Raw genomic sequence first — 25,531 nt, 5'->3', positions numbered from 1 at the left:
TAGAAACTGGGCACCTGTTATCACAGGACAAACTGTGCCTTCCCACGCCCTATGCACCATAGTGTGCATTAACCGTAACAAAATTCATTAGATTTAGAAGAGACTGAAAGATTTCTTGAGAGCCAGGACGACAAGTAAAGAAAAGGCTGGTATTTTAACAAAGATGGAACATGCATCACCAGGATCTAAGGTGTGCCATAGTCTTAAAAAAGGTAAAAGGAAAATAATAAAAACAAGATGATGGGACCAAAAAAAGAGTCTGAAAGCACACAAGCAGAGAAAGCTTAAAAGGGTCACTATATATAGAAAAAAGGCCTAATTTCCAATGGGAAAAGGTACTGGGGACTATGTTCTTGTCATACCATTCAGCCAAATAGGTCAGATAACAGCAGCTGTCTACACTGGAGACAAGCAGAAGAGGGGGTTCCAGTAATACAACCTGCTCACAACAGCCAGCCACCTGCGTGTCAGCGTCTTCCAGGGAGAACTCCAGCAATTCTTCTGACAGGTCAGGAATTAAGTTGGGATGCTCTCGATGGAAGATAAAAAGCTCCTCATCACTCTCACAGTCAGACTGTCAACAGAGAAGAGAAGTTAAATGGAAGATTAAACTTCACTTAAATGCTTGTTTTGTAGTAACAAATTCTACGTTGTCACCACCTGACTGAAGTTCAGAAGCCACCCTTTTCTCCTCAATCACATCTCTATTAGACAGCCTGACACTCAGCAACCTGGATTCTTACAATAGCCTAACATTTGAACAGGCTACAGTCATAAAACAAAAATAACAAGTTAAAAAAAAACACACACACACAGATAAAACACTGAATTGCCATAGAGCGTGATAACTAGCACTCCTCTAAGCAAAATAACAAAAGGGGTGCACAAGCACTGAAGATCCTAAACAATTCTTTATGCTGCCTTATTTACCTCTTGGGAAGCAGCAAGGGCAGAGCTGCTCCCTGAAGGAGGATATGCCAGAAGTGTACGTGCCTCACCTGCTAGGACTCAGAACCACAGTACCTAAGAGGAATAAGCTAGACAGGCCAGAAGCAGTAGCTACATAGAGCTAAGAACCCATGCTATAAGGTCATGCTGCAGTGAGGATGTGTGCCTGAGGCCCCGAGAAGAAATCAATTCACAGGTCAAAGCCTGGAACAAAGCAGAACCATAACTGAAAATCAACCCTCCTCTAACAGAGCTCAAACTGAAAGCAAAGGCCCAGAGCTGAGTTTAAATAGAGCTGCTGGGCCAGTGGGTGTGGGTGGAAGCTCCAGGTGAGACTGGTCAGGGCCATAAAGGCTTATTATTGCACTCAAGGCTCTGACATTTACTGTTCAGAATGCAAATCGCTATCATACTTGGTTGGACAGAGTTTAAATAGTTTTGAAAATCTCTTTTCTGAATGTAAGATGCATGTTTGACATAAATTCTTACACACAGACAACAAAGAGAGAATAAGCGGCTTCCCTGCAGTTAGGACCGTGGCTTCCTGCTTGTCTCATTGTTTTGCAAGTGTCTATTTTCAGTAAGTCACATTTTGGAGAACTCTCTCTGGCATAATTAATTTTTCCTAACATAGACAAAGTGCAACTTAACTTCTTCCCCTTAATAAAATGCATATGAAGGTAATGAAAGTACTGCAGGGCGTAAAACGCTATTTGTCAGTGCCACTTGCGATGCAGGAGCACAGCCTGTTGAGGTTACAGATCTCAGACACACAAATGCATCTTCCCGCAAGTGGAAACCACTCGGGCAAAGGTGCAGGAGGGAAGCCCCAGGCTCAGCAGGCTACTGGTTTCCATTAAACAGGAGAGGGATTATACAAGCAGATCCCATGAATATAAATTAAGGGTAGTATGTAAATGCCAAATAGACTGCAGCAGTTCCTTCAGCAGGAAATTTGTTCCACATGTGATAGAAACAAAGAATTTGGAGATTCTTTATGAGTAAAAGAAATGGTCAATGTGATTTAGAGTTATAGACTAGTATTTGGCACAAAAAGACAAAGCTATCTCTCTGCCGTAACTTTATTGCACACTTACAGAACAAGAAGGACTAGAAATCATTCCTGAGTGTTGACGTTTAATCTGTACTGCACAGACACGTCGGAAAATGCAACAGTTGCTTTAAATATTCTCAAGGATAAAACCTTAGCATTTCATCCCGGACCAGTCGTATGATTCTTTCATCTTGTATTTTTGACTGAACAAACTAAGCAGAAATGTGGGGTCATTCTGCAAGGCGTCCATTACCCACCTGTTCCCAACCCAGCAATATGAGCATCTGGAGAAATCAGTCCCACTTGAGGTTCCAAAGAACACAGCGAGACGAGATAGCAATTCCACTGACAATTAGAGGTAACGCTGTGGGTTAATGCACACCATAACGATACGCAGAATGAACAAGTACACCATCAAGGATAACATACTAGCTATTCAAAAATGGCTGGCAAAGATGACCTCGATTTTGAGATTTTTTTTCTGAAAGACTGTGAGAAAGGTAGGCATGTTTCAATGCTTACTGTGGAAGTGTCAGAGTCCAGAGATGGGAGCTGATCTTTCACTGCAGCAAGTATAGCTCCCCACTGCAAGGCTCTGTTACTCTGAACAGGGGCTGGAGGAGGCTCAGGTGGATGCTCTGTATCCTCACTTTGCCCTTCTGAGGCCATTAGAACAGCTTCCCTTCAATCAAATGAAAGATGAACTTAAGTACACCTCAGGAAAAGAAAGCAAGGGAACATCAGAACAGAGCAAGAACAAAGGGTGTGCATTCAGGGTCGGCATAATTCTCAGTGCTCCCAGGGTTTTCACGGTCAGCAGTGAAAATTAGGATCTGCATTCCTGGAATCGCTCCTTCCCACCTGAGCTCACAGGGCTCAGAGCTTTCTGCCCCACTCCCCATACAAATGCATAATGGGGGCCTCGCCAAGGCCATTTTAGCCCCTCATTTATCAAGAATTTCCAGGGCTGTTAGCTGGACTGGCTTGTCATTGTGTTCTTAGGAAAGCCTGTTCTCACAGACTGCATTGAGAGGGAAGACAAGACTGACACCTCTGCTCTCAGCTGGTCTTGACTACTCCTTTTTCCCGTTTCTCTTCATGTTCCCCTCCTCACTCATCAAACAACAGATAAAATGATTTACGCTTGCTTTTTGTCATTGGATTTGTACAAAAATAGTTGAGAACAGGTACGCTCGTGGATTTTGACCTCTTACAGGATTTTTAAAGCAGACTCCTTCCTTGTGTTTTCCTTGATGTTCAAGAGGAATCGAGACAATGCAGTAGGGACTACCGCTGTGCTAGCAAGTTGAATAATTAATCCTCATGGAAAACCTTCGCTTTTTACCTTTTATGCCAAAATTGCACGGCTTTCTGGGGAATCAAAAACAGGAATAAATCAGTACTGTTTGGCGAGAAAGGTTAAGAGGTTCGTGACCGTGTGTTGCTCAGTAGAGAACTAACTGTCCAGAGGATTAGACTGTTATTTGCCTTGGCATGGACTGACAACGTCTCTGAACATTGCCTGAAAGCCATCTTGTGCCCTGGCAAGTTTCCAACTCACGAAAAACCATTGCAACTATTTTATGTGTTGCTCACATACATCAGCTTCAGTGTTCGTAAGCCTACGCTGGGATCTGGTTTATGTACGGTGGGAGAAGTCAGCAAGGCTGGAGTACTGCATTCTGACTGCGAGCAGGAGCTCGCCAAGGGGACGGGGCTAAAACCGCAGCGCCCGCTGCGGCTCCCTGGTGACAGAAAGTCGCTTTCCCAAAATTAAGGGCTCTGGACCTGGCTTCTCAGTTGCCGCACACGGCGTCCTCCCGGGGCACAAGCCCTGCTGTATGCGTACAACAGCCGTGGGCGGATGTAACGCAACCCGTGCCTCCTGCAGAGCCACCTGAGGAGGCACCCCCCGAGCTCCCCGCGCCGCCACAGCCGACATTTTCTGTCACGCCCGCCTCGGCCGCCCGCCCTTTGGGGCTCGACCGCAGCCGGCGGCTGGAAACGCGGGGCGGGACGGCACTCCTGGCCACGGGGCCCGATGGAGAACCGGCCCGAGCCGGGCCCTGCCCGCGGCGCCTCCACACGGCGCTGAGGGGACCGGGGAAAAGCGGGGCGGCCCCCGGCACCCAGCGGCCAAGATGGCGCCGGGGCGGCGACGCCCGCGCAACCCCGCCCCCGCCCGCCCGTCGCCATGGCAACGCGGCCCAAGGCGCCCGCGCGGCCCCTCCCCTCCCGGCAGCGGCCCCGCCGCCCTCCCCGCCACCGGCCTCAGCCCGGGGGTCCCGGCAGGGGGCGAGGCGCGGGGGGCGTCGCTCGTGTGGGGCAGGAGGAGGCGGGCGCGCGGGCCCCGGGGTCCCCGTCACCGCCGCGACACCCCCGCGCCTGCCTCTCCTCCTCCGCCGCTGCCCGCGCCGCAACGCCCGCCGAACCGCCCGCCCTTCCGCGGGGCTCGAGCCCCATTGGTGCTCGCCGCGCCGCCCCCTGGGGAGCGCCGCCTCCCATTGGCTCTTTACCCGCAGGGGGGCGGGGCTTGGGCTTGCCGCCGCGGGGGCTCTTGGGTTTTGTAGTCCCGAGGCACTACGGGACGCTGCTTCCCGGCAGCCTCGGCGCTGGCTTCCGGGAGCGGAGCCGCAGCGGGCGGCAGGTGAGGGCTGGTGGGGCCGGGGCGGGGGGATTCGGCCGGGGCTCGGCTCCTCACCGGGGGCTGCTCTGGCTGCCGCCGCCCGGAGTCTGGTTGGGCCCTGCGACAGCTTCCGGGGCCGCTTTCCCCCCCCGGTGGACGCAGGCCCTGCGCCGGGCCTGGCCGGGGGGACTGGGGGCAGTGGGGCCGGGCCCTTTGCGTGGCGGTGGCAATTTTCATGATAACTTTACTGATTTATTTCCCTTTGTCTGCTATCGGGTTTTCTCACCCGCTCAGGCAACGGGCTCTGAGTGCGGGACAGCCTGCTGACTGCCCGGCGTCTGAGGGGAGCGCTGATCTTGGTGAGCAGGTAGGTGCTGGTGGACGAGGAGGAGCGGTGAGGCAGGCTCGGAGGGCTGAGGAAGGCTTCCAGTGAATTGCTTTGCCCCAAAGAACAGTCTGCAAATGTTCTGGGGATTCTGCTTAGGTTATCCCTAATGAGCAGATCTCTGCTGGTAACCCATCCTAGCGCACTTCTTTAGACTTTCTGTGGTCTTCAGCCAAAGTCTTCCATGCTACAACGTAAGCCCATTACATCTTGTCACATCCTCTGTGGCTACAAGGAGCAGGTTATTTCTGCCCTCTTACTTTCTGCGGCAACCATTTACGCACCTGAAGGCTGTCACACATCTTCTCCAGGCTTCTTAGTCTGGACGACACAATTTAGGCAGTTTGCCCTTTTTAGTCTTCAGGGCTCTGATCACTTCTACTCTTCTCTGTGTTTCATTCAGCCCTTCCCTGTATTTTCTCAGGTGTATTCACAGCTGATACCATGTTCCAGTTTGCTCTGGGGTGAAACTTGAGCCTTTTTTAACCTCCAGATGCAGTCAGAGCAGGGTCGGGGTGGAAGCAATGAGGTTGGGAGTCTTGAATATTCTGGAGTCAAGGGTTAAGTGGAACCTTTCAGTTGTGTCAGTACTGCTCTGGTAACTCGCTGAAGTTGTGTTTGTAACTTGTAACTGACGTGGGGCAGATTCTGGTAAAGGCTGAACATCGGGGTTTTATGGTAAATGTACCCTGTTAAAAAGGAGGTCTGCAGAGAGAACAGCCAGCTCTATTTTCACCTCTTAACTGCCTGCAAACGTGCCTTTTTGCCTTCCAGTGGGAGCTTTAGTCTGTTGCGGTGAGAAACACTGCTGCTTTTCCTGCTTATGTTTCACTTATCCATTTACATATGTGTGTTTTACTTGTGAGGTGGTCAGGGTGCTTCTGGTCTTTCACTTGTGTTCAGCCCTGCGTATTCCTGCACGAGGCCCCTGCATTGCCAGTGTAATAGAAATTGCTATTATCAGGTGGAATAGGTGATGTCTTGAGGAAGGAATCACGGAATGCATGCTGATTAGGTAGGATGGATGGTGCTTTTGTGGTCCTAGCAAGTTAAAGAAGGCAGAGGGGGAAGCAAGATATGGGAGAAATCTCCAGTGGGGGAGAAAAGAGATAAGAGTTCAAGTTGATTTACTTATCTTGTAAGAAAAAGGGCTGGTGCTTGCAAGAAGAGGACTCCTGATTCTTTTCAAAAGCATATTTATGTTTTCTAATGTTACATCTGAGGCAAAATAAAGACCAACTGCTGCTGAAAAGCTCATTCTGCCTCTCGGTCTGAGGAGTTAAACTGGCAGGCAGCTCTCAAGAAGGAGAGAATGCTTCTTGGTTAGCTCAGCTGCCCAATGTGTAGTATGTGGTGGGATCTGGCAAACCCCAGAAGTGCTGCATGGGAGGCAGTGAGACTAGAGGATGGGAGAGCACTTCCCATTGGGTTGACTCGGATATGTAGCCTGAAACCGCAGCTGAAGACCACAGCTGATAGATGCAGCTGTGTTGAAGAGCTTTTTATGAAGTACCAAATGAGAATGCTCTCCTGTGAGTAGTTAAAATGATTAATTTGCAATTGCTCCCCAAGGCTAGGGATGGAAAATAAACCTTTCAGACAGTCCTGAGACTGCTAGCTCTGTAATTAAGTTACTGTCTGTGGAGTGGTGGGTACAGTCGGGTAACAAATGGGAGGTGTGCGGCTGTTCGGAGCATTTCAGCAGTTCCCAAGATTCACAGCGATAGGACTAGGCTGCTGCTGAAGTGCTGCAACAGAGGAAACAATCTCCTTATAACGTGATGTCATGAAGTGTGCACCTTGTTCAGGTGATCTTAACTACTTTTGAGAGCAGTGCACGCTTGTTGGTGTTAACGACCAAATTCTGGTTTAGGCAGGGCCAGCCTGTGGTGCAAGACATGTTTCTGGTGCTTCTCCCGACACATTGATTCTTAATTCCCTCTGAATTATAAAGCATGCAGACCAAGAATTGCATCCTTTTGTATAGCACTAAGCATGCTGTCAGCACTTAAATAGAAGTTTAATGTCTTCTCTTGATGAAGCTATCCGAAGGTGCCTTAGGCATGTTATGATCAGAAGGGGAGGAAATAAAGCCGGTGCTTCTGAAGCCTTAAAATGGGATTTGAAAGACGTTCTTAGCATTATTGGCTTTTATTTTTCTAGTGTATTCAAATCCCAGAGCCTATTGCAGCAAGAAAGAACTGCCAGCAGAAACTCCTTGGCAAGTCTTATTGCTTCAGGCTACAGCAGGCGAAGAAGGCCATCAAAGTAAAGGTAGGATTTAGAAACTCCGTGCCTCTGAACTGACCCTGCCTCCAAGCCTTGGAGCTTCAGAGCTCCCGGGCGAGGCAGTACTCGGTGCAGGACAGAGCTCAGCCAGCTCAAAGTTCTGCTTTGCTTTGGTTCCTCAGAGCGCGATGTCGGAGCTGAGCGATGAAGCCAGCGAGTCGGAGCTGCTGAGCCGCAGTCTCTCCATGTGGCATGGGGTCGGACAGATGATTTGTCGGGAAGAACTGGATGTTCCTCTGGACTTGCACACGGCCTCCTCCATCGGCCAGTATGAAGTGGTGCAGGAGTGTATCCAGCGGTAAGGAGGGGCTGGAGAGGGCACAGCTCTGTTGTACTTAGGGTCTTAGGTTTTTTTTTTCCTCTGGCTGCCGTACGGCTCTGCCTAACATTGCGAGAAGGGCACACCATGGAACCCATGATGTGTTTGTAGGCACAAAGTTACAGGGGGCAATCCTGCTGGTTAAAAATGGTCAGTGATCTGGTGGATGGTGTTCCAGAGTTGGTAGGAATTCCCATGCAGGCTTCAGTGCTAGATTTTATTATTTTTTTCTTTCAATATGGTGGTGGTAGCAGAGACTGCTGGAATCTGCTGTGACCTATATCTCCAGGCCAGTAGTTCAGCTGAATTATTTTCTGTTATTTAGTGGAGATCTGGATTTGAATAAGAGGAACTGTGGTGGCTGGACTCCACTGATGTATGCATCCTACATCGGCCACGACACCATTGTGCACCTGCTGCTGGAAGCAGGAGTGAATGTGAACATCCCAACACCAGAAGGACAGACACCGCTCATGCTGGCCTCCAGCTGTGGAAACGAAAGCGTTGCTTACTTCCTCCTCCAGGTGTGTATCCTGTAATAAATAGGTGAAGCCGCACTGCATGGTTTAAATGCACAGCGTAGGATTCTCCATCAGTTGTGACCAAAGCTTGCAATTTGTTCTGTTGAGTCCAGCTTCCTGACAGGGATGTAAACTTTCTTGGTATCACACCACAGAGGGGCAGTGGCTAAGAGACCCAGCAGAGGGGATGCAGTAAAGAACGTTCTCTGTTCTCTTGAAGCAAGGCGCAGAGCTGGAGATGAAAGATATTCATGGCTGGACTGCCTTATTTCACTGCACCAGTGCTGGACATCAGCAGATGGTCAAGTTCTTAATCGACAACGGGGCAAACGCCAACTGCAAGTAAGGAGGAATCTATCACTTCTCAAAAGATCTCTCGTTTCAGATAGGAACACAGCAGTTGATGTATGAAAGCACTCAAACACAGACAGGAAGAAGATGCCTGCTTTTATCTTCTATCCCGTGCTTTAGGAAGTGGGGTACACTGTTAGCTTGTACAAGGACAGGTGACTTGCAAACAGAACAGTGGAGGCTGCCCACATTGCTATCGTTTATCTAAACAAGTACGAGAGAAATTAGATTTACTACTGGCTTAATTAAGGGATAAACTCCAAAAGAAAACAGGTGCAACCGTTCCCGAACTCAGGTTCGGTTTCCAGTTTTCGGAGTGTGCAGCGAATTCCTGTGACTTAGGAACCCCCTGTACATTTGTGCATTGAGTTGCCTAGGGACAGCAAGAGGTTCTCGGCTTTGCTAGTTCCTGACAAACAGTTTTTGCCAAAGAAAGGCAGATAGGCAGCTGGAAGAGCAGCGTGTTGCTGTGTAGAGTAACACTTTCTGCCAGAACGCAGTGTGCATATATATATAGCTGATATGCTGTACAGTTTGTGATCAGCTAAGGGTGGAGGCTGGACGTGTCCTATTATGATACGGCAAGGAATGCAGCGCGGTTTTGGTTACTCTAGTCCCTGTGTGTTTGTTCCCTTTCTAGGGAGCCTGTGTATGGATATACGCCTCTGATGGAAGCAGCTGCTTCTGGCCATGAGATAATTGTTCAATACCTTCTCAATCATGTAAGTGTGTGGACAGATCTCTGTAAAGCTCAAAATCTGTACTTTGAGTCTTCAGAGAGGGAGAACCACAAGACTAACACCGTAACAGTTCTAAGCGTTTAATCACTGACAGTCACCTCTGATCTAAAGTAATGAATTTCAAGGGCTGTTCTAAAAGTAGCTGTTTTCTGAAGGCTAGTCCTCTGTGCACAAGGAGGAGCAAGTCTGATGTGACTGAATGTTGGCTGGATTAGGAAGCAGCTAATGCAGTAATCTGCACTGAGTTTACAGGCTTGTGTGCTTGGACTACTGGGCATCTTAAATTTCTGTCCTAAGATTTATTGGCATTCATGTCTCTAGATGTTAAACAATTTTTAATATCCCACTTAGCTGGTCCAGCTTACTTCCAGAAGGAGGCAGCAATGTAAAACATTTCAGATCAAACTAAGTAGCTCCCAGTGGCAATGCACAAGAGCCATGTGCCTCCTTGGCATCTGGGGACTGGGGAGAGCAGATAGAAAGGCAGCAAGGAATTCCTAGTGGAGCTTGAACTATCAAAGGTGAGCCTCTATTTCTGATGGGCTTGGAGAAATGAAGGCAATTCTTTAGCTTGTTTGAAGATATTTTTATATAATACATATCTGCTGTGAACACTTCAAATGCCTGTTTTTCTATAGGGAGTGAAAGCAGATGTGAGAGATAACACTGGAGCCACGGCACGGACACTGGCTATGAAGTATGGACATACAAAGATTGTGGGGTTGATAGACTTGCATGCAGCCCCGGTACCCAAGGTCTTCTGCAGGGGTCCAGGTAAACAGGTTTTAGTTCCTTCATCTTAAGGTAGAACACGAAGATAGGTGCTTGATGTCTTGTAAGTATGGAATTACATATGTGGGGCAATATTAGCTGGTCTGTCTTCCAGTATTTTTTTAGGATGTAAGAGGCACAGATCCAACACTTTTTTCTTGCCTGCTGGCCCTTTTCTGACCTAGTTAAACTTTTCAACCCTCTCTTTTAACACTTCCTTTTTTCTTTTCATTGCTTTTATAGGACCAGTAGTAAATAAGTAGGTACGTGAATTATCATGCTGCTAACAGTCTTTGTTTGGACTACAGGAAAATACGAAGAGCTGAGTTCTTCAGATGAATCGTGTTCTGCTCCCCAGAGACAGAGACCTGTTCGTAGGACCAAGGGTCCCAGCATCCATGATGGGCCCCAGGCTTTGGCTAAGATAACAGCAGTTGGAATCGGGGGAAAGAAGCAGTCTCGCTATGGTGAGAATAGTTTGAAGCCTAATTGAGAGTCCTTCATGGTCTCAGGTGCTTTACAGCTATTTCTGTGCCAACAATTTTCTTTTCATTTGGGTTTTTCTATGCATGGCTTATACAGAAAGGAAAACAGTGAACTCCCTCATACAAGGCTGTAAAACCAGAAGCTATAGAGCCTCTGGTTTAAAACCAAAGTCTACTGAATGCACTTGTGAGAGCTGGGTATCGGGTGGAAAATTATCTGTAGAACAAACACTGCTCTTACTTCAATTACGGTTCCCCCTCACTGTTGAAAACAGTCCAGCTTCTCTTTTGAGGTGGGCTCAAAGGCTTGAGAGCCATTCTTGGCTGATGACAAAGGAAGAGGTCACACAATCCAGGAAATAACTGATAATGAAAGTAAATTTACTAGACCTGGACCTGTCAGTTTTGTTTTCCTTGATGCTTGAAGTGCCACTTCGAAAGAAAAAAAAAAAAAGTTGTCAAGGCCTTTGTAGAAGGCCAGGTGAAAGATCACTGTAGTTCAGACATCGACCCCTGGATGCAGTGGTATGAACTTGCCTTCTCATGGATGTGTCGTGGCTATAGGTATTCCTCAGGCTGATTACCTAGCTTTCTGGAATAGCCAATATGGGCTTAAAAGCATATTCAGAACTTGGTTCATTCTCTTAACACAGCTGCATGCTACACCATGGGCAGTGACTGTATCAGCACAACAGTCAGCTTCTGAAATGATAGTGGGTTGTTATCACAGATGCAGAAGGGTTAGTTTTACAGGGTGCTTGGCTGGGGGGGTGAAGCACATGTTTTTGCACTTAGTGTGGGTGCAGAGATGAGAGGAAATACTTGAAAGCTGCTCTGTAAGTAAGGTACAGCTCTGCTGTAAGGCTGATTCCTCTGACTTTTCATCAATGCCACCAACTAAATAAAGTCCAGTTATTTGTTAGTGTGAGGGAAACTGTAGCCATGTGCGCTTTTTCAGCTGTGCTTTTTAAAATGGATTCTGCTAGTTGAAGTGACAGTCTGTTGATTATTTTGAAACGAATGCTCTTTCTGCTGGAACCTCCCTGGTAACTTGAATCCTAATTATTCTGTTCCTTCTCCATTTTTGTGCCCACAGAGCAGGTCCCTCCTCAGGGCTATGTTACCTTCAATGATGATGGCAGCTGTGAAGCAGATGGTATCCGGAACCGGGATGTTACCTCTCCAATTAATGAGCAGGATGTGGAGAGCAGCAGCAGCAGGGGTAAATCACTGTCTTGGAAAAATAATCTATTTGCAAAGCTTACCTGGGTGTGGGACCAGCCCCTGGGCTTCCGTGTTCACTTTCCAATCTCCTTAGCTGTTAGGCAGCTGTGGTCACTGGATCTTCACCTCTGACCTGAGTCTGTAGCGTCGTAGTATTGTACCAGTGGCCAGAACCAGGTTGTGTTTGACCCTTCAAGCAGAGAGTGAGATGCCCCAGTGGGCAGGGAGAGGAAAGAGCATTCTGAGTGCTGCCTTCACCTCTGTCTTTAGCAGTAGGACTGACCTTGAGAAATCCCAGAACCTGGAGTCTGGAGGGGCAGCAGGGAGGCATTTTGGAGCAAGTAAGATATTCCCATGGTAAAAGAGGACCAGCAAATTGCCATTAATATGTTGAAGGCTAAAGTATCTCCCTTCTGAGGAAAGGCTGAGAGAGCCAAAGTGGTTTAGTGTAAAGAGGAGAAGGCTCTGTGGGGATGTCAGTGTGTACAAATATCTGAATGGAGGTGTGAAGAAGATAGAACCAGGCTCTTTTCAGTGGTGTCCAGTGACAGAACAAGAGGTGGCAGGCACAAACTGAAATGGAGGAGATTGCCTTTGAACGTAAAGAGTTTTTACTGTGAAGGTGACTGAACACTGGAACAGGATGCCTAGATGAGTGGAGACTCCTTTCTTGGAGATGTTGCTGTTATGTGATTCTAGGTGACTAGCTTGAGCATGGTTTGGGACAAGATAGCCTCCAGAGGTCCCTATGAACCTTGACTGTTCTATGATTCTGTGAAGCAGCACAAGGAAAGCATCTGTGGGCAGTGTCTAAACTAATAGAAGGTAATGTGGCACTGTGCTGGCTCTGCTCAAAGAGAGATTTTCCCTGGATTTCAGTAATGGGAGTGAGGGCTTACTGTAGCTAATAAACCACTTGTCCACCCTCTCACCTAGAGCCTCACAGAAACACACGCACACTTGGCCTTCCTGCTCTCTGAGGTACTAAGCAGACTAGGAGAAAGACTAGTGTGTGGGATTAGACCTGTGACATGTCTGTCTCAGAACTGTCTTGTAATCATGAATATTGCACATGAAGGAGAAACCCAGAGCAAGACTTCCTTTATGCCTTCCAGGAGACTTCCCTGATTGTTGTGTGGCAAACTCAGTCTTGAGTGTAATGAAGCTCAACCTCAAGATCTTTTTCCTGTTCCTTTCCAGAGGATAACGTTTTCTTCACCAACAATTTAGCAACCGTCAGGAGCAGCAGCAGCAGTAGCGAATGCCTGACCAAAGCCCTGGGGGTCAGCAGTGAAGGCTCCTTGGAGAGCAATGAGGTGAGGTTGTCCTTTTTCCTTTCTCTGCCTTCAGTGTAGCCTGTGCTGTCACCCTCCCACAGTCTGCTATGATTCTGCCTCCACAGAAGGCTGTGCTACCAGGCTGGGTGAGAAGAGGTACCCGAAGGCACACGAAGCCAAGTTTATGTGTTTGAAGATTACACGTTGGCTTGTTTGATCTCTGGCTAGTAGCCAGCTATCAGAGTATTCACTCAAGTAGAGTTTTGATGTTGAGTCAATGGTTTTTGAGCGCTCTCTGTTGCTTCTGAACTCTTTCTTGAGCACCATCTATCTAGCAATCTGTAAAGGACATCCCTTCCTAGAGCTGGGTCAGTCCTTTGATGTGGTGAGATAATAGGCAGCGTTGTAAGATCTAGGGAAGCACAGTAATGCTATATCGTCAGTCTAAAATACTGAAAAGGGAAGAGGTGGTTCAGTGTTCAAGTCACAGGTGATGCTTCAGAGGCAGCTCTGGGCTGGTACGTGGAAGGGTTGCAAACACTGATCCTGTTTCTTGAGGTGCTTCTCACAAATAGGAACTCTGTTGTATTGGTCTGGGGAGGATTTGGTGCTGCTCTCTGCTCCCGCGTGCTACTTCATAGGCTGGAATTGCAACAGCCTGTTAATTCCAGGCCAGTCTAGAGTGGGGCTATAACAAGGTGCCATCCTGATGGGGATTTGACTCAGCCCTTTCTAAAAAGGTTTTTAGTCGTCATTGCTCATGTTTGTAGACCGTTGTCTGGATTTAGAGCTTTAGGCTTGGAGCCTGCACTTGTTAGACGTAGTGGTTCTGGCATCTCTGCATAACCGTCCTTGACCTTTACATTCCCTGTTGTGTTCTTTCTTTTTCAGGATTCTGACCACACAAACAGTCCTCCAAGTCGGAAGCAAGCCAAAAGCTTTAAGGTCAAGAACCGCTACAGCAACAGTGATAACCAGTGGACCCACTGCCCAGGGAAAGCTGGAGGCTCTAGTCAGCACCTCATGCTTCCAGAGCCCCCTGCCTATACAGGACCCCAGGTAACTGAGGACAGAAAGCTGTCTTTGAAGTGATGCAGACCACATCACTGTATCAAGCCTGGGAGGTTTCTTTGAAATTGTTCAAGCTGCTTTCTTGGCCTTCTCAGCTAAAAGGAAACTTGTCATCAAAATGTCCTTGATACCAATCCCCTGCCCAAATATAAATGCTTGGGAAAGAGCAATTTCTTGTACAAAGAACTGCTGGTTTAGGTGTTGATGTTGCTTGGAGGGATATTGCAGATCCTTCAGGGCTGTGGTGGGGACTAGGGCAAATGGTGGGGGCTGAGCTGTCTCTTCTGCAGTTGTTACAAGAGGCAGTAGCTGCACTGCGCAGGCCAGGAGAAGTCATGACTTGCTGGAACCCAGGAAGGTATAACAATAACAAGAGGAAGCAGATGTTTATGGTGAAGAAGAGAGGTGATGCTTTTGTTGGTGAGAGCGTAAATAGTTTTTGTATGGGCTGCAGGACCTGGCAACGTTCCTTGAGCAGATTGGGTGCCTGAAGTACCTGCAAGTGTTTGAGGAGCAAGATGTTGACCTCAGGATCTTCCTGACCCTCACAGAGAGTGACCTGAAGGAAATAGGCATCACGTGAGTATCTGTCAGGTAGTTCTTATCTCTTCCCTTAAAACTACAAATGCAACCTGGTAAAAGAAAGCTTAGCTGGTGAGTGCTTCTCTGTTTCGGTAGTCTCCTGTGCTACTTTGTATCCCTTAGTTCTTGGCCAAAACAAGCTTTTGTTGTGGACGGTGCCCTTGGAGGAACCAGGAGGTTGCAAAGGTCGTCCAGGCATCCTGTTGGGCATGGATGATGCAATGCTTGCTCCCTGACAGTCTGTCATTCTCCCACCAGCCTTTTTGGACCCAAGAGGAAGATGACTTCTGCTATTGCCCGATGGCACAGCAATGCCCGGCCGCCCAGTGATGCCCTGGAGCTGGCCTATGCAGATCGGCTGGAGGCAGAGATGCAGGAACTGGCCATTCAGCTGCACAAGGTAAGAAGTCTGCCAGGAGCTGCTCAGTGGCTTATCATGGTCTAATGAGTGACTGGTAGCATGCTTCTGTGTTCTGCCTCTAATGGACTGGGGTAAAGGAACAGGCATAACTTCCAGAGGACACACTAAGTGTTGAGTAGATCAGTTAACCCCATAAATGCAAATTTTCCCATCTGCATTCACCTGAGAACTAAAACGAGGGGGTGAGGGGAACTAAATGCCTGCCTTTTTTGGTAGTGTCACTTCACGTGAAGCTGTGCGGCCATCTGCAAATGGGCTTCTACTCATTTAGGAAAATGGGTCTTCAGAATATCTTTGGTAAAGGACAGCAAGAGGAAATTGTAACTTTGGGGCTGGTCATGGTGTGGATAAAATCTGTGTTCAGTGTATAAATCTTGGGCAGTTTCATTTCTGCTGCTTTTGGGGGGGACCCTCTGGCTGCCAAACCCATTAAAACAGCAGGGACGTGTCAGAGCAGGCATGTTTGAGAGTGGTGCACAGTACCTGGAGTGATGCACAGTACCCGCAGTGTAGTCATCTGTGCTCTGCTCTTCTGTAGAGGTGTGAAGAGGTGGAGGTGATGAAGGGCCAGGTGTGCCAGGAGCAGAAGCTGCGTGCCGTGGCCGAGAGCTGTCTGATGGAGCGCGATGAGACCTGGAATGCCATCCAGTGCCAGCTCAGAGAGGCTCAGGCCATCACCAAGGATGCTGGGGTCTTACTGGATCAGATCAAGTAAGTTCTTCACAGCAAATATCACTGAAGCTAATGGGGAAAAGAGGGATTTGGGCTCTGCAGAGATCAGAGGTCATACTGTCACTCTTACAGGTGATACTTAGGGTAAGGCAGGACAGCTCATGAGGCATTCCAACTCATTCTGGATCCTCTGTGGCTTTCTCTAGTGGAAAGTCACGGCCATGTGAGCAGATACGAAGCCTTGATTAGATGTTTTTTTCAGAGTGCTTCTGTTCCAACTCAAAGGTGAAGGGACTCAGCTCTTTTGGAACCAGAAGCCTAAGTGCTTATATGAGACCCAAGTACTAGGAGGCTTGTGGTTTGGTGACTGCATGAATGCAGGGAAGAGTTCCTAACCTCCAAAGAGTATCAAAGGACTTCCAGTGTCCAACCCTGTCTAGTGAAGAATGCTCTTTTTTAGCAGCTCTGCCTAACAGAGAAAAGCCTGCTCTGTTCATGCCCACCACTGCCTCTGAGTTCCATCATCCCCTCCCTGCTTTTATGTCCTTTGTTGCCTTCGTGGTACTGTTCTCCGTGCCCCAGCTGAGTCCCTGTTCTGTCATGGGCCCTGATCCGTCAGTTGATAGGACTGACGTGTCCTTGGAGATGACAGTGGTCCTACTGCTAGAGTTTCTAGCCCAACAAGGGGGAAGGCTCAGCTCACTTCCAAGCTATGGACTGGCTTTCCAAAGGACAGCAGAGTGATATTCTCAGAGCACTCTTCCCACTGAGGAGCTGAGGCTGCACTGTTTGAGCTGATAGCGTGATGTTAACCACAGAACTTTATGCGTGCCCCTGCTGACTGTCCTGAGGTAGCTTCATTTGCCCATTAGAAATACTGGACTGGGGTTGATTCTCATATAAACCAGATGCAGCCCCTGGCTTAGGCTTTCTCCTGCTCACCCCACCCCCTCCTTCTCTTCTCCCCCCGCAGCTCCTCTGTGGACAGGGGCAGAGATTGCTGTGGAGATGGGGCACAGTGGAGAGCGCCCTGAGCTTTGTCTGGGGCACGTCTTCCTCTTCCTGGGAAGGAACAAGGAGCAGTTTGTAACCCAGGGCGTTAGATGTGGTCCCTCGGCATCCCAAGCAGGTACTTGCAGGATGTAGGAGGGCACAGACCGGCATGCTGTTCCAGAAACCACCCTGAGCATTTCTGACAGGCTTTGTCTTGTTTGGCAGATCCTGTCAGGCAGAGCTGTCCTCCCGGCTAACCCAAGAGCAGGCAGCTGGCAGAGCGCTGGACACAAAGGTGCAGCAGGGAACCGGTGAGAGTTGAGTAGTGTGTGTCTGGGGAAGGAAGAGCTTATCGAACCAAAGAAACAGGAGCAGGGGGTGGGCAAACAGTGGGAGACCCTAGAGCAGGCCATGTGCTTGTCTTTTGCTGCTGGGAGGGTGAGGCTAGGAGTGATTTGGGATGCTAGATGAGCGGTTAAATGCTTACACTTAATCTAAATACACTTAACATAAAACGTCTTGCTTGGGGAAAACATCTAAAGTATCCGAGGCATTTGGGCTTTCACTGCAGCAGAGTTTCTCTGAAGCTTTTGATCCTTAGCAGGTCAGAAGTCCTGGGGTCTGGCCCGTGTTCCTGGCTAAAACTGTAGAGCTGTAGCACAGGCGCTCAGTGGCAGTCGTGCTTAAAGATCCTGTGGCTTCCCCTTCCTGCACTGCAGTGTGGGCCCCTCGGGTGTGTTACTTGCTGTGCGCTAGGGCAAGGTCTGAATCAGAACCACTGGGAGGTTCAGTGACCCAGTCTGGTGGATGTGCTGCTCGTGTATTGAGGCAGACGGCTGTACGTGGCTGGGTGGGGTTGGCTCTCCAGCTCCTCATCACAAGGAGCTAGCAAATGGTCCTGCAGCCCTGTGTGATGTGCTCTTCACTGCTTGTGTTTTAAAAGTGATATAGTCAGAGACCATTTCAGTCTGCTATGCTTAATCTTTGAGATCTGTCTTACTGTGTGACCAAGCCAGTATTTCTGAGGGATGGGGGAATCACAAGTGGTGTAATTGGTGGGGAAAAAACTCAGTTTCTGTCATGGGCAGTGCCAGTTCCCTTCACGTGTGACTCAGAACCCCCAACTGGAACCGCTTTGGGTGTAGACACTTCACAGCAACACCAAGCCCTTGCCTCCGTTCTGTTGCAGAGCATGCAGATTGACAAATGTGCGGTTTCTTTCTTGCAGTGCGGGAAGGATGGCCACCTTCCTTGAAGGCTCTGAGCTTGCCTGAGCTGTCAGCTGTTCTAGAGAAGTGTGTGGGAGAAATGGGTAAGGTGGGGGAGGGCGCTGGTCATGCAAAAAGTGGCTGTTGTGCTGGAGGGGCGGCATGGCGGGGCAGGCTTTTGGTGGTTTGGCATGGTATGGGTTGGAGGCAGCTAACAACCCCCCCCTCATTGAGGGAGGTCTCCCAGCTATGAAGCTATTGCTGGCATTTTCTTGCACTTACTCTCACTGCAGATGTTGGACTCTGCCTTAGCCTCTGCTGGCAGGTCCAGACTGAGAGAAGGGGATCTGTAGCCCCCTGTGTTTTCCTTGCTGCTGTCCTCTCCTGCTCAGTGATCGGAGCTGCACGTGAAGGGGTTCCCTAAGTGTGCCCTGCACACAGGAACCTGTCCCAGCACCAGGCACGTTTTTGTTCCGTAGCTCCTGCGAGCTGCAAGGAAGAAGATGGCGTAGAGGCAGGACTAACGGTGGCTGAATGCAGCCTGCACTTTACCCCTCGCTGGCCTATTGCTAACAATGATTTTTTCCTTCTGCTTTGTCCTCAGGTAAAGCTCTGCAGACTGTGACTCAAAACCTCCAAAGGCTCCAGGCCCCAGGGCAGGGCGGGCAGAGCTGGCTAGAGCCGTAACAAAGCAGGATGGTGAGTGGGAACTACTGACAGCTAGAAGGGGCTGTGGGACTGAGGGAGCATCGTTCCTTGCAGCAAGTGACAGCCATCCGTGGCTTGTGCCCAGTGCTTGCTCACAGCATCCACACTGAGGTGTTACTCCGGTCCTTATGTGCCCTTTGACTGGCTTTTTGTTTGGAAAAATCTGTCTTTGAGCCCCCCTGGAAGGGTAACTGTCCTGTTTCTCTTGGTGGCTGCAGGAATACTGACGTCGGGTGACTGTTCCACCCGGAAGCTGAGTGTGCCTGGGAGAGTGAGCGTGAGCACTGTGCTGGCAGCACCGCAGCTCTGCTGAGAGCTGGCCGATGTGTGGAAGAAGGTCTCGGCCATCAGAGAACGTGCCTGGGAGAACGAGGGACAGCAGAGGACAAGGACTCAGCAGCTGTATGGGCCTGACTGTTGTCTAGGTTCCCAGGATCGTGTTGTCCATACTGGAAGGTTAAGTTACGAGGACAAGCCCTGAGCCCAAAGGGTTTCTCTGCCTTAAACTCCCCGTAGCCTTTGTCATTCAGGGCTGCGTGGTGTTAGAAAGCTGACAGCTACCTACAGCAATCAGTTATCCTTTTCAGAATCCCCTCCTGAAGGCCTCCAACAGACATGGCTTGGTAGTTCGTTGCTCAGGAGCTAACAAAATGTATCTGAGGCAATAAGGGGGGCAGGCTTGTTGTGGATGAGCAAAGTGAGCAGAGGTGGTGATGTTTGGCAGTGAGCTCCAGAGAAGCTCACACAGCCCTAGTCTGTAGCTGGAATGACTTCCCTACTGCTGCCTCAGATTTGTACTTCAAAACCGCTCCTAGCCAGCCTGCCTTGGGTCAGTTCAGATTCTTGTCCCCCTCCGGGGTCATTTTTGATCATGTTTTTCACTCCCAAATAACTGTTTTTTGTGGTAAATGCTTTATGGCAGAGACTCCAGTGGTCAGGTTTGTCGGTGCCAAGATCCCACCACTGAGGGTGGTTGCAAGGCAGATGTGCCCCTGGAAGGACATGAGAGAGAAGGAGAAGCTCAAGACCGTTTGGTCTCCTTTGCCTCTGGCAAACAACAGAGTGCCAAGGCGGGCAGAACAAGAAGAGAGGAACAGATCTGTCCCCACGCAGGAGGCGGATTTAAAAAAATAAAAAATAAATCATATCCCAGTTGCAGATGTAGCTGCGGTGCAAAGCTTTAGTCCCCAGCTTTGCCTGCCTTTGGTTTCCAGACTTCAGTGCTAGGAAATAGGCCCGTGGAGGCATTCTTGTGTTGGCACTGTGGGTGTTTTCAAAGGGCAACCGCGTGGTGCAGGAAGAGCCCCCCCAAGGGGACTGCCTGGTCTCTTGGAGCTGGGCAAACAGCCACAGGGGCTCTGGTGACAGTTACATCGTATGAAATGGCTTCCAGCACTGCGCAGCAGCTCTGTTCCTGTGTGTTGCTGAGTCCGAGGTGGGGAGGGAGTACCTGTGGTCCGACCGATGGCCTGAGCCTGGAGAAGTCCCCTTCCCTTTGCTGAGAAGGGGAAGAAACTGTTCCTTCTGATTATTTTTTTAACCTTAATCACAAATGCCGAAGTGCAAAAAACCATCCCAGCTCCATCCTTAGCTAGTTATCCCCTTCTGATCAGCTGCCCAGGACTATTCAGGCTTGGAAATGGGTCTGCCTTGGGTGCAGGTGACATCCAGTTGGGCTGTCCCGGTGAATGGTCCCTGCGCTTGTGCGGGCAGTCGTGGGGCGCTGAGGCAGGTATGTCCACCACTTGGCACACCTGCACTGCCGCAGCCTGTGCGCACTTGACAGCGTGCTCAGCTGGGGAACGTCGCTTTCTATTCATGTTTATTTCTTGAAATGAAAAGGCTGCCGTTGTGCCCCTTGTTTGGGGGATGACATGGGTGCATGCAGGTGTCGCGTGCTGCAGGCAGCAGGACGAGGCTGCAGGAGCTTTCATGCTGAAGCCTCCTGCCTCGTTGTGGCAGAGGCAATTATTCTGAGGCAGCATCCCTGAAAGCTGCTCAGGGTATTGAGGATATGCTAGGAGCAGGATCTGGGGCCTTGTCCTTCGTTCCCTGTTACAGAACAGAGACAGGCTGGAGACTCGCAGTGTAGATGTGACAGAGGCCCAACAGCAAAGGTTCCCTGGGAGCCTAGATGTAAAGACTCAGAAGGGTGCTAGTGTGTCCCAGGGGGACGCCAGGGAAGGGGCTTCATAGAACTGCATTCCCTTGAGGAAGCAATCCCTTGAGTGTGTGACTTGAAACAGTATTCAGTGCTGAAAGGGTGGCTGTGCAGGCAGCAGGGAGTCTGGTGCTACCCGAAGTCAAGCTGTCCAAATTAAATAGCATTTGTTGACTTGGCTAAAACAATAAAAACTGAAAACCTGTGTCTGGTGTGTGGGCTTCTCCGGAGGGAGCTGGTGTAGAACTGTGAATAACCTGACCCATTTATTTCAGGACCATCAGGAATGCCTAGTGTTTCCAGCTTTCTCCCCCAGGTGGCTGCAGGGCTCTGGGGCTGCCTTATCCATGGCTTCCCAGTCCCTGCCTGGCCCCTTGGAGGTGGTGCCCTGGCAGCACTAGCTGGGTAGGTGCTGTGGGATCCCGTGTAGTCAGGCAGTACCAGAGCTGCGGAGGGGTGTGCGTAGGTAAGTGTGAGCTTTTTGACTTCCTAGCTGGGAACTGCCACTTCTACACCCAAAAGGTCCCAGCTGCGTGACAAAGGTGGGGGTCTCTACAGTAGCTCAGAAATGAGTTTAGGTCTTGTTGGGTTGCGTGCTGGGCTTTTCTTAAGGCAAAATGCTGATCTTGTGCCCAGCTCTGGTCTGAGACTTGTGAGCTGTGTCAGTGTGACTGTGCTCCAACCCCTCAGCCAAGCTCTGAGCTTCTAGAGGTGGGCAAGAGGAGCTACCCTTCAGCAGCTATTACGCAAACCTTCTGTCTGCTCAGAGGTACAGCTGCTGTGCTGAAACCCAAGCAAAGCTCACCTGGGGTCTGAACTGGTGGGAGTGGAGCAGAGAAGGCTTGCCCTTGGCTCCCTGGGGTCCCTGTATCATCAGCCTGCCTCTGGGACAGTGCAGCCAGGGCTGCTCCCATACCCAGTTCTGAAGCTGCTGGGAGAAAGCTGGCGCCAGCTTCCCTTTCATGCTGTCTTTTTCAGGGTCCATGGCGTGTAGAACTGCCGCTTGTCTCTTCTCAGCTTCATCTTGCACGCAGCAGCACTTGGGAGAGGAGCACATGGAACCCAGGGGCCAGTGTTTGGGGGGTGACTAGCTGATGTGGGGAGGAGGGCTAGCCCTTCCCCAGGCATTGTGGCCCCATGCAGGCCTGCCAGCAGCTCCTGGGGCCAGCCCCTGCTGGGAGCAGCAGCACCCGGTGAAGGACAAAGACTCGAGGCTGCAAACCAGCTCCTGGCCAGGAGAAACTTCCTGCCTGGTACTGGAGCTGGCATGTGGTTTGGGTAGCTGTTTATATTATTTGTCACCATGTTGACTTATTTTGCTGTTTTTTGTCCTTGTGTAGCCTGCACTGTAATCCTGGCGGGGGAAAACACAGTGCTATCTTGAGCTGGGGCCTCTTGGTGCCTGTTTATTAACCTCTAGTGAGGATGGTGTGTGCATAACTGCACATCAGTGCCCTTACAGAGGCAGCTGCCTTTACCTTGGTGCCTGAGAGCTGCTTCCCTCCTTCAGAGCAGACACAGGGTGTGCTCTACTTGCTGAAAAATAAACATTTATTTACATCTGAGAAGAGTCAATGTGCAAAATGGTCTCACAGGGGTTACATTTGTCCAGCACAACTCCTGCTTGGCCCTCCAGCTTCACATGCCGCTGTGGCTGAGCTCTGTCCTTCCCCTGCTCAAGGCAGCTCTCCTCAAGCCCCTACGTTTGCAAGAGGCTCAGCCCACGAGCCCAGGGGCTGTGCGAGCCCCTCGCTGGAGAGCCATGTGTCCACTTGCATGCAGCGGGGAGCAAGAGCTGCTTTCTCCCTCCTGCTGGAGCGGCCTTTGCAAGGCGAAGCGTTGTGCGGCAGGAGTTAGGGACGGGGCAGCACGTCTGTCCTGCTGCTGAAGGCAAGAGCCGGGGGCTGGGGTGGTGCTGGCGGCCGCTGCTGTGCTCAGCCCTTACAGGAGCACCAGGACCAGTCCTGGACATGGAGCTCACGGCTGGGCTGGGCTTCCAAGGCGAGGTGCGGAGGTGCTGCTGGAGGCTCTTCTGCAGTTTGGGTGCTCTGGGGCCGAGCTTCCCCATCCAAGCAGGGAGGCCGAGCTGGGCCACAGCGGCAGAGAGTGGGCTCCTGACAGGCTGCTTGGTGGTAAGGGAGTGCAGCAAGTGCTTGGCCCCCTCCTGGAAAGCAAAACAAAGCTCTTCACAGGCAGCTGCTGCACAGCCGGGCCACAAAATGCCCAGCCTTTTGCCAGCCTCTTCCTGAGGCCTTTCCTGTGCAGGGCTCACTGCGGAGGAGAGGAGGTGGCTGGGCCTGGGGGGGCCGGGGCTCAGCTCCCCCCTGCTGCGGGGAGGCCGGGGTCCGAGTCCTTTGCTCTCCCCTGCAGTGGTTTTCCCCAGCCCCACCAGGGAAGCGGCGCTGCCCTTCCTACGGGGCAGGATAAACCAAGTCCGAGTGCTCAAGCGCTGCGCTAAGCTGCGTGCGTGCTGCTCGGCTGCCGGGGGGCTCCATGGGGGCTCTGCCGCGGGAGGAGGCTGCAGAGAAGAGGAAGGGGGCGGCTGGAGAGCAGCGAGGAGGGAGGCAGGTGCCGATGCCATGGCCTGCGGCGGGCGGTGAGGAGGTGACGAGCTTTGCAGGATGACTCCAGGGCAGGTGTCTCGGGGCGGCGGCGAGGGCCCTTGCTTAGGCAAGGAGCGGATGCCCTGGACTGGAGCAGCGCCAGCCCTGCAGGGCCCGGCATCCATCCTGCTCCCAGCAGGAGCCGGCATCCTGCTTCAGCTGGGCCTCTCCTGCGGCCGGCATCGTCTGGTGGTGCCAGCAGAGGTAGGTGATGGCGTGGGGTCGGGGAGTGGCAGGCTCGGCTCCTCGCACCGCTCACCCGCTCTGCACGAGCACGAGGGGCTGGCGGCGTCTGAGCCTCCGCCCGGGGCCCCTCACTGCGTGCAGCAGAGCGCCGGGTGGTCCAGCTTCCAGAGCTGCCACTTCTTCTTCATCTCAGACTTGACCTGGCAGGGGCGGCAGGCTTAGGGTTCGGCTGTTTGTGCCCTCCCCAGACCAAGCAATGCGAGAGGCGGAGTCGCAAAGCCTGCGGCTGGCACGACCCAAGCCCAGCTCCCAGCACCCACCCCAATGAAGCCAAGGTTAAAGCAAGGTGAAGGGGATTTCCTGGCTTCTGTGGGGCAGCAGCCAGCACCACAGCCTTAAACTGGTGCTCTGGGGCCAGCAGGGCTGGCTGGAGGCAGAGGCAGGGCTCGGGAGGGCAGGGTACGTACCTCCTTGTTGGCAAAGCAATACAGCACGGCCACCAGGAAGCCCTGCGGAGAGAGCACGGACCCGAGTCCCACGTCAGGCTGTGGGACTGGCTCCGTCTCACCTCTGTGTGCTTTTGAGGCCTCCCCAACACACGTGTGCATCAACTCCTCAGTCACTATCACACACTCCACAGGCCTCGGGCAGGAGGCTGGCGTCCCCGTCCCCCAGCTCGTGCAGGGGCTGGGGCAGCACAGGGGCAGCCAGGCCCCGATTCTCACCCCGCGGTGCGAGGACGCGCCGTGCTCTCGCCTCACCTGGAAGGAGTTGAGGAAGAGGGTGAAGAACACCTTGACGTAGCGCAGGATGCCCGTGGTTTGCTCATCGGTGGCAAAGATGAAGACAACTTCGTGGATCCCAAAGAGGGGGATGAGCGTCAGCGTGGCTTTGGCCAGCCTGAAAAGAGAACAAGGGGGGCAGGGCCCATTTGTGAGCGGGGATGAGCTCGTTTAACCTGAGTGCTCATTTAATGAGGCACGGGACGGGGGAGCTGGCAAGGGCGGCCCCGCTCACCGCAGCTTGTAGTCGGCGTAGCCCTTCTGGTTGGCGCGCAGCTTGGCCAGGATCACCTTGAGGATCCGCATGAAGATCAGCAGGTTGATCTGGGGGGGTGACAGTGGGGGGGAAGGGGGGCACCCATGGACCAGTCCCGCCCCGGGGCCAGCCCTCCCTCCCACCCTGCCCAAACCCCAGCCAGGAGCTGGCTCCAGCCCCCGGGAACGGCTCTGGGGGTCGCTGGGGCCCCCCTACCAGGGAGGCGAGCAGGATGGGGATGCGGATGATCCACCAGTAAGCCATGTTCTCGTTCAGCGCCCAGCACCTGCCCGGGGAGACACGGAGAGCAGCCCGCTCATGACGTGCTGGGGGTGCAGGATGAGGCCATGCCCAGCCCTCTGCACAGCCACTCACTCCGCGTTCTCCTTCAGGTACTTGGCAGCCATCCAGGGCACCACGAACACCACGGGGGTCCCTGCAAGTCACACAGCAAACCCTGTAAAACCAAGCACCCGCCTGAGCTGAGAAACCGCCCCCAGGCTGGGGACGCCGCGGGGTGGCAGCTTGGCCCAGGGCCCGTCCCCCCCCCGTCACCGGGCGCCCGGGTGGCCCCTACCCCAGCCCAGGTACAGGTAGAGCCTGTAGTAATTCTTCTCGGAGAAGACGGCACCGATCAGCAGTTTGTAGAGGTAGACGGCTTCCACCAGGAACCAGTAGTGGTTGGCCAGGATGCAGTACTGCATCAGCACCTGCGCCGCACGGCAGCCCAGCGCCGCCTGCCAGAGGACAGCGGCCATGGGGCTGAGAGCTCGCCCACGGGGTGCACGAGTGCTCCAAGAGCTCGCCCACGGGGTGCATGAGTGCTCCAAGAGCTCACCCACGGGGTGCACGAGTGCTCCAAGAGCTCACCCACGGGGTGCATGAGTGCTCCAAGAGC

General features: G+C 51.6%; 3 protein-coding genes across 13 annotated transcripts in view; 1 reads left to right on the top strand and 2 right to left on the bottom strand.

Moving 5' to 3' along the window:
- C14H16orf71 (chromosome 14 C16orf71 homolog) overlaps positions 1 to 4,507 on the bottom strand; it is a 104,837-nt gene extending 100,330 nt beyond the window's left edge. For 6 of the 7 annotated variants that reach the window (XR_004754694.1, XM_035339973.1, XM_035339975.1 and 3 more), the window contains exons 1-3: positions 4,392 to 4,507; positions 2,525 to 2,684; positions 440 to 574 (exon numbers count right to left, since the gene is read on the bottom strand). Coding sequence is in view for 6 of the 7 variants with exons in the window: in XM_035339973.1 (XP_035195864.1) it covers positions 440 to 574; positions 2,525 to 2,684; positions 4,392 to 4,507 (411 nt within the window). In the remaining variant the exon portion in view is untranslated. The remainder of the gene's footprint in view (positions 1 to 439; positions 575 to 2,524; positions 2,685 to 4,391) is intronic. The other variant, XM_035339976.1, reaches the window with a different exon arrangement.
- Positions 4,508 to 4,536: 29 nt separating this feature from the next.
- Positions 4,537 to 21,012, top strand: ANKS3 (ankyrin repeat and sterile alpha motif domain containing 3). Of its 4 annotated transcripts, none has more exons than XM_035339984.1 (18): positions 4,537 to 4,649; positions 7,177 to 7,287; positions 7,425 to 7,600; positions 7,947 to 8,145; positions 8,363 to 8,484; positions 9,134 to 9,215; positions 9,872 to 10,007; positions 10,313 to 10,471; positions 11,586 to 11,711; positions 12,914 to 13,029; positions 13,882 to 14,049; positions 14,516 to 14,640; positions 14,902 to 15,043; positions 15,603 to 15,775; positions 16,955 to 17,040; positions 17,958 to 18,041; positions 18,542 to 18,636; positions 18,864 to 21,012. In XM_035339984.1, the coding sequence occupies exons 3-17, from the start codon at positions 7,431 to 7,433 to the stop codon at positions 18,622 to 18,624; spliced, it is 1,971 nt and encodes a 656-aa protein (XP_035195875.1). In that variant the 5' UTR covers positions 4,537 to 4,649; positions 7,177 to 7,287; positions 7,425 to 7,430; the 3' UTR covers positions 18,625 to 18,636; positions 18,864 to 21,012. The 4 variants fall into 4 exon arrangements, 3 of the variants coding, with proteins under 3 accessions (XP_035195875.1, XP_035195874.1, XP_035195877.1); XM_035339983.1 differs by lacking the exon at positions 4,537 to 4,649 and adding an exon at positions 5,533 to 5,573; XR_004754695.1 differs by lacking the exons at positions 4,537 to 4,649; positions 18,542 to 18,636; positions 18,864 to 21,012 and adding exons at positions 5,533 to 5,573; positions 16,710 to 16,865 and having other exon boundaries at positions 17,958 to 18,011.
- Positions 21,013 to 23,147: 2,135 nt separating this feature from the next.
- On the bottom strand, positions 23,148 to 25,413 carry LOC118174401 (glucagon receptor-like). 2 transcript variants are annotated; one of them, XM_035339708.1, is made up of 7 exons: positions 25,211 to 25,413; positions 25,009 to 25,069; positions 24,850 to 24,919; positions 24,613 to 24,701; positions 24,357 to 24,495; positions 24,063 to 24,104; positions 23,148 to 23,795 (listed from the first exon to the last, which is right to left on the bottom strand). In XM_035339708.1, the coding sequence occupies exons 1-7, from the start codon at positions 25,389 to 25,391 to the stop codon at positions 23,724 to 23,726; spliced, it is 654 nt and encodes a 217-aa protein (XP_035195599.1). In that variant the 5' UTR covers positions 25,392 to 25,413; the 3' UTR covers positions 23,148 to 23,723. The 2 variants fall into 2 exon arrangements, with proteins under 2 accessions (XP_035195599.1, XP_035195600.1); XM_035339709.1 differs by having other exon boundaries at positions 24,613 to 24,668.
- Positions 25,414 to 25,531: the final 118 nt, after the last annotated feature.

This window comes from Oxyura jamaicensis, chromosome 14 (assembly GCF_011077185.1).
Source record: "Oxyura jamaicensis isolate SHBP4307 breed ruddy duck chromosome 14, BPBGC_Ojam_1.0, whole genome shotgun sequence".
Classification (NCBI taxonomy): domain Eukaryota; kingdom Metazoa; phylum Chordata; class Aves; order Anseriformes; family Anatidae; genus Oxyura; species Oxyura jamaicensis.
This window is presented reverse-complemented; position numbering and strand designations above follow the sequence as displayed.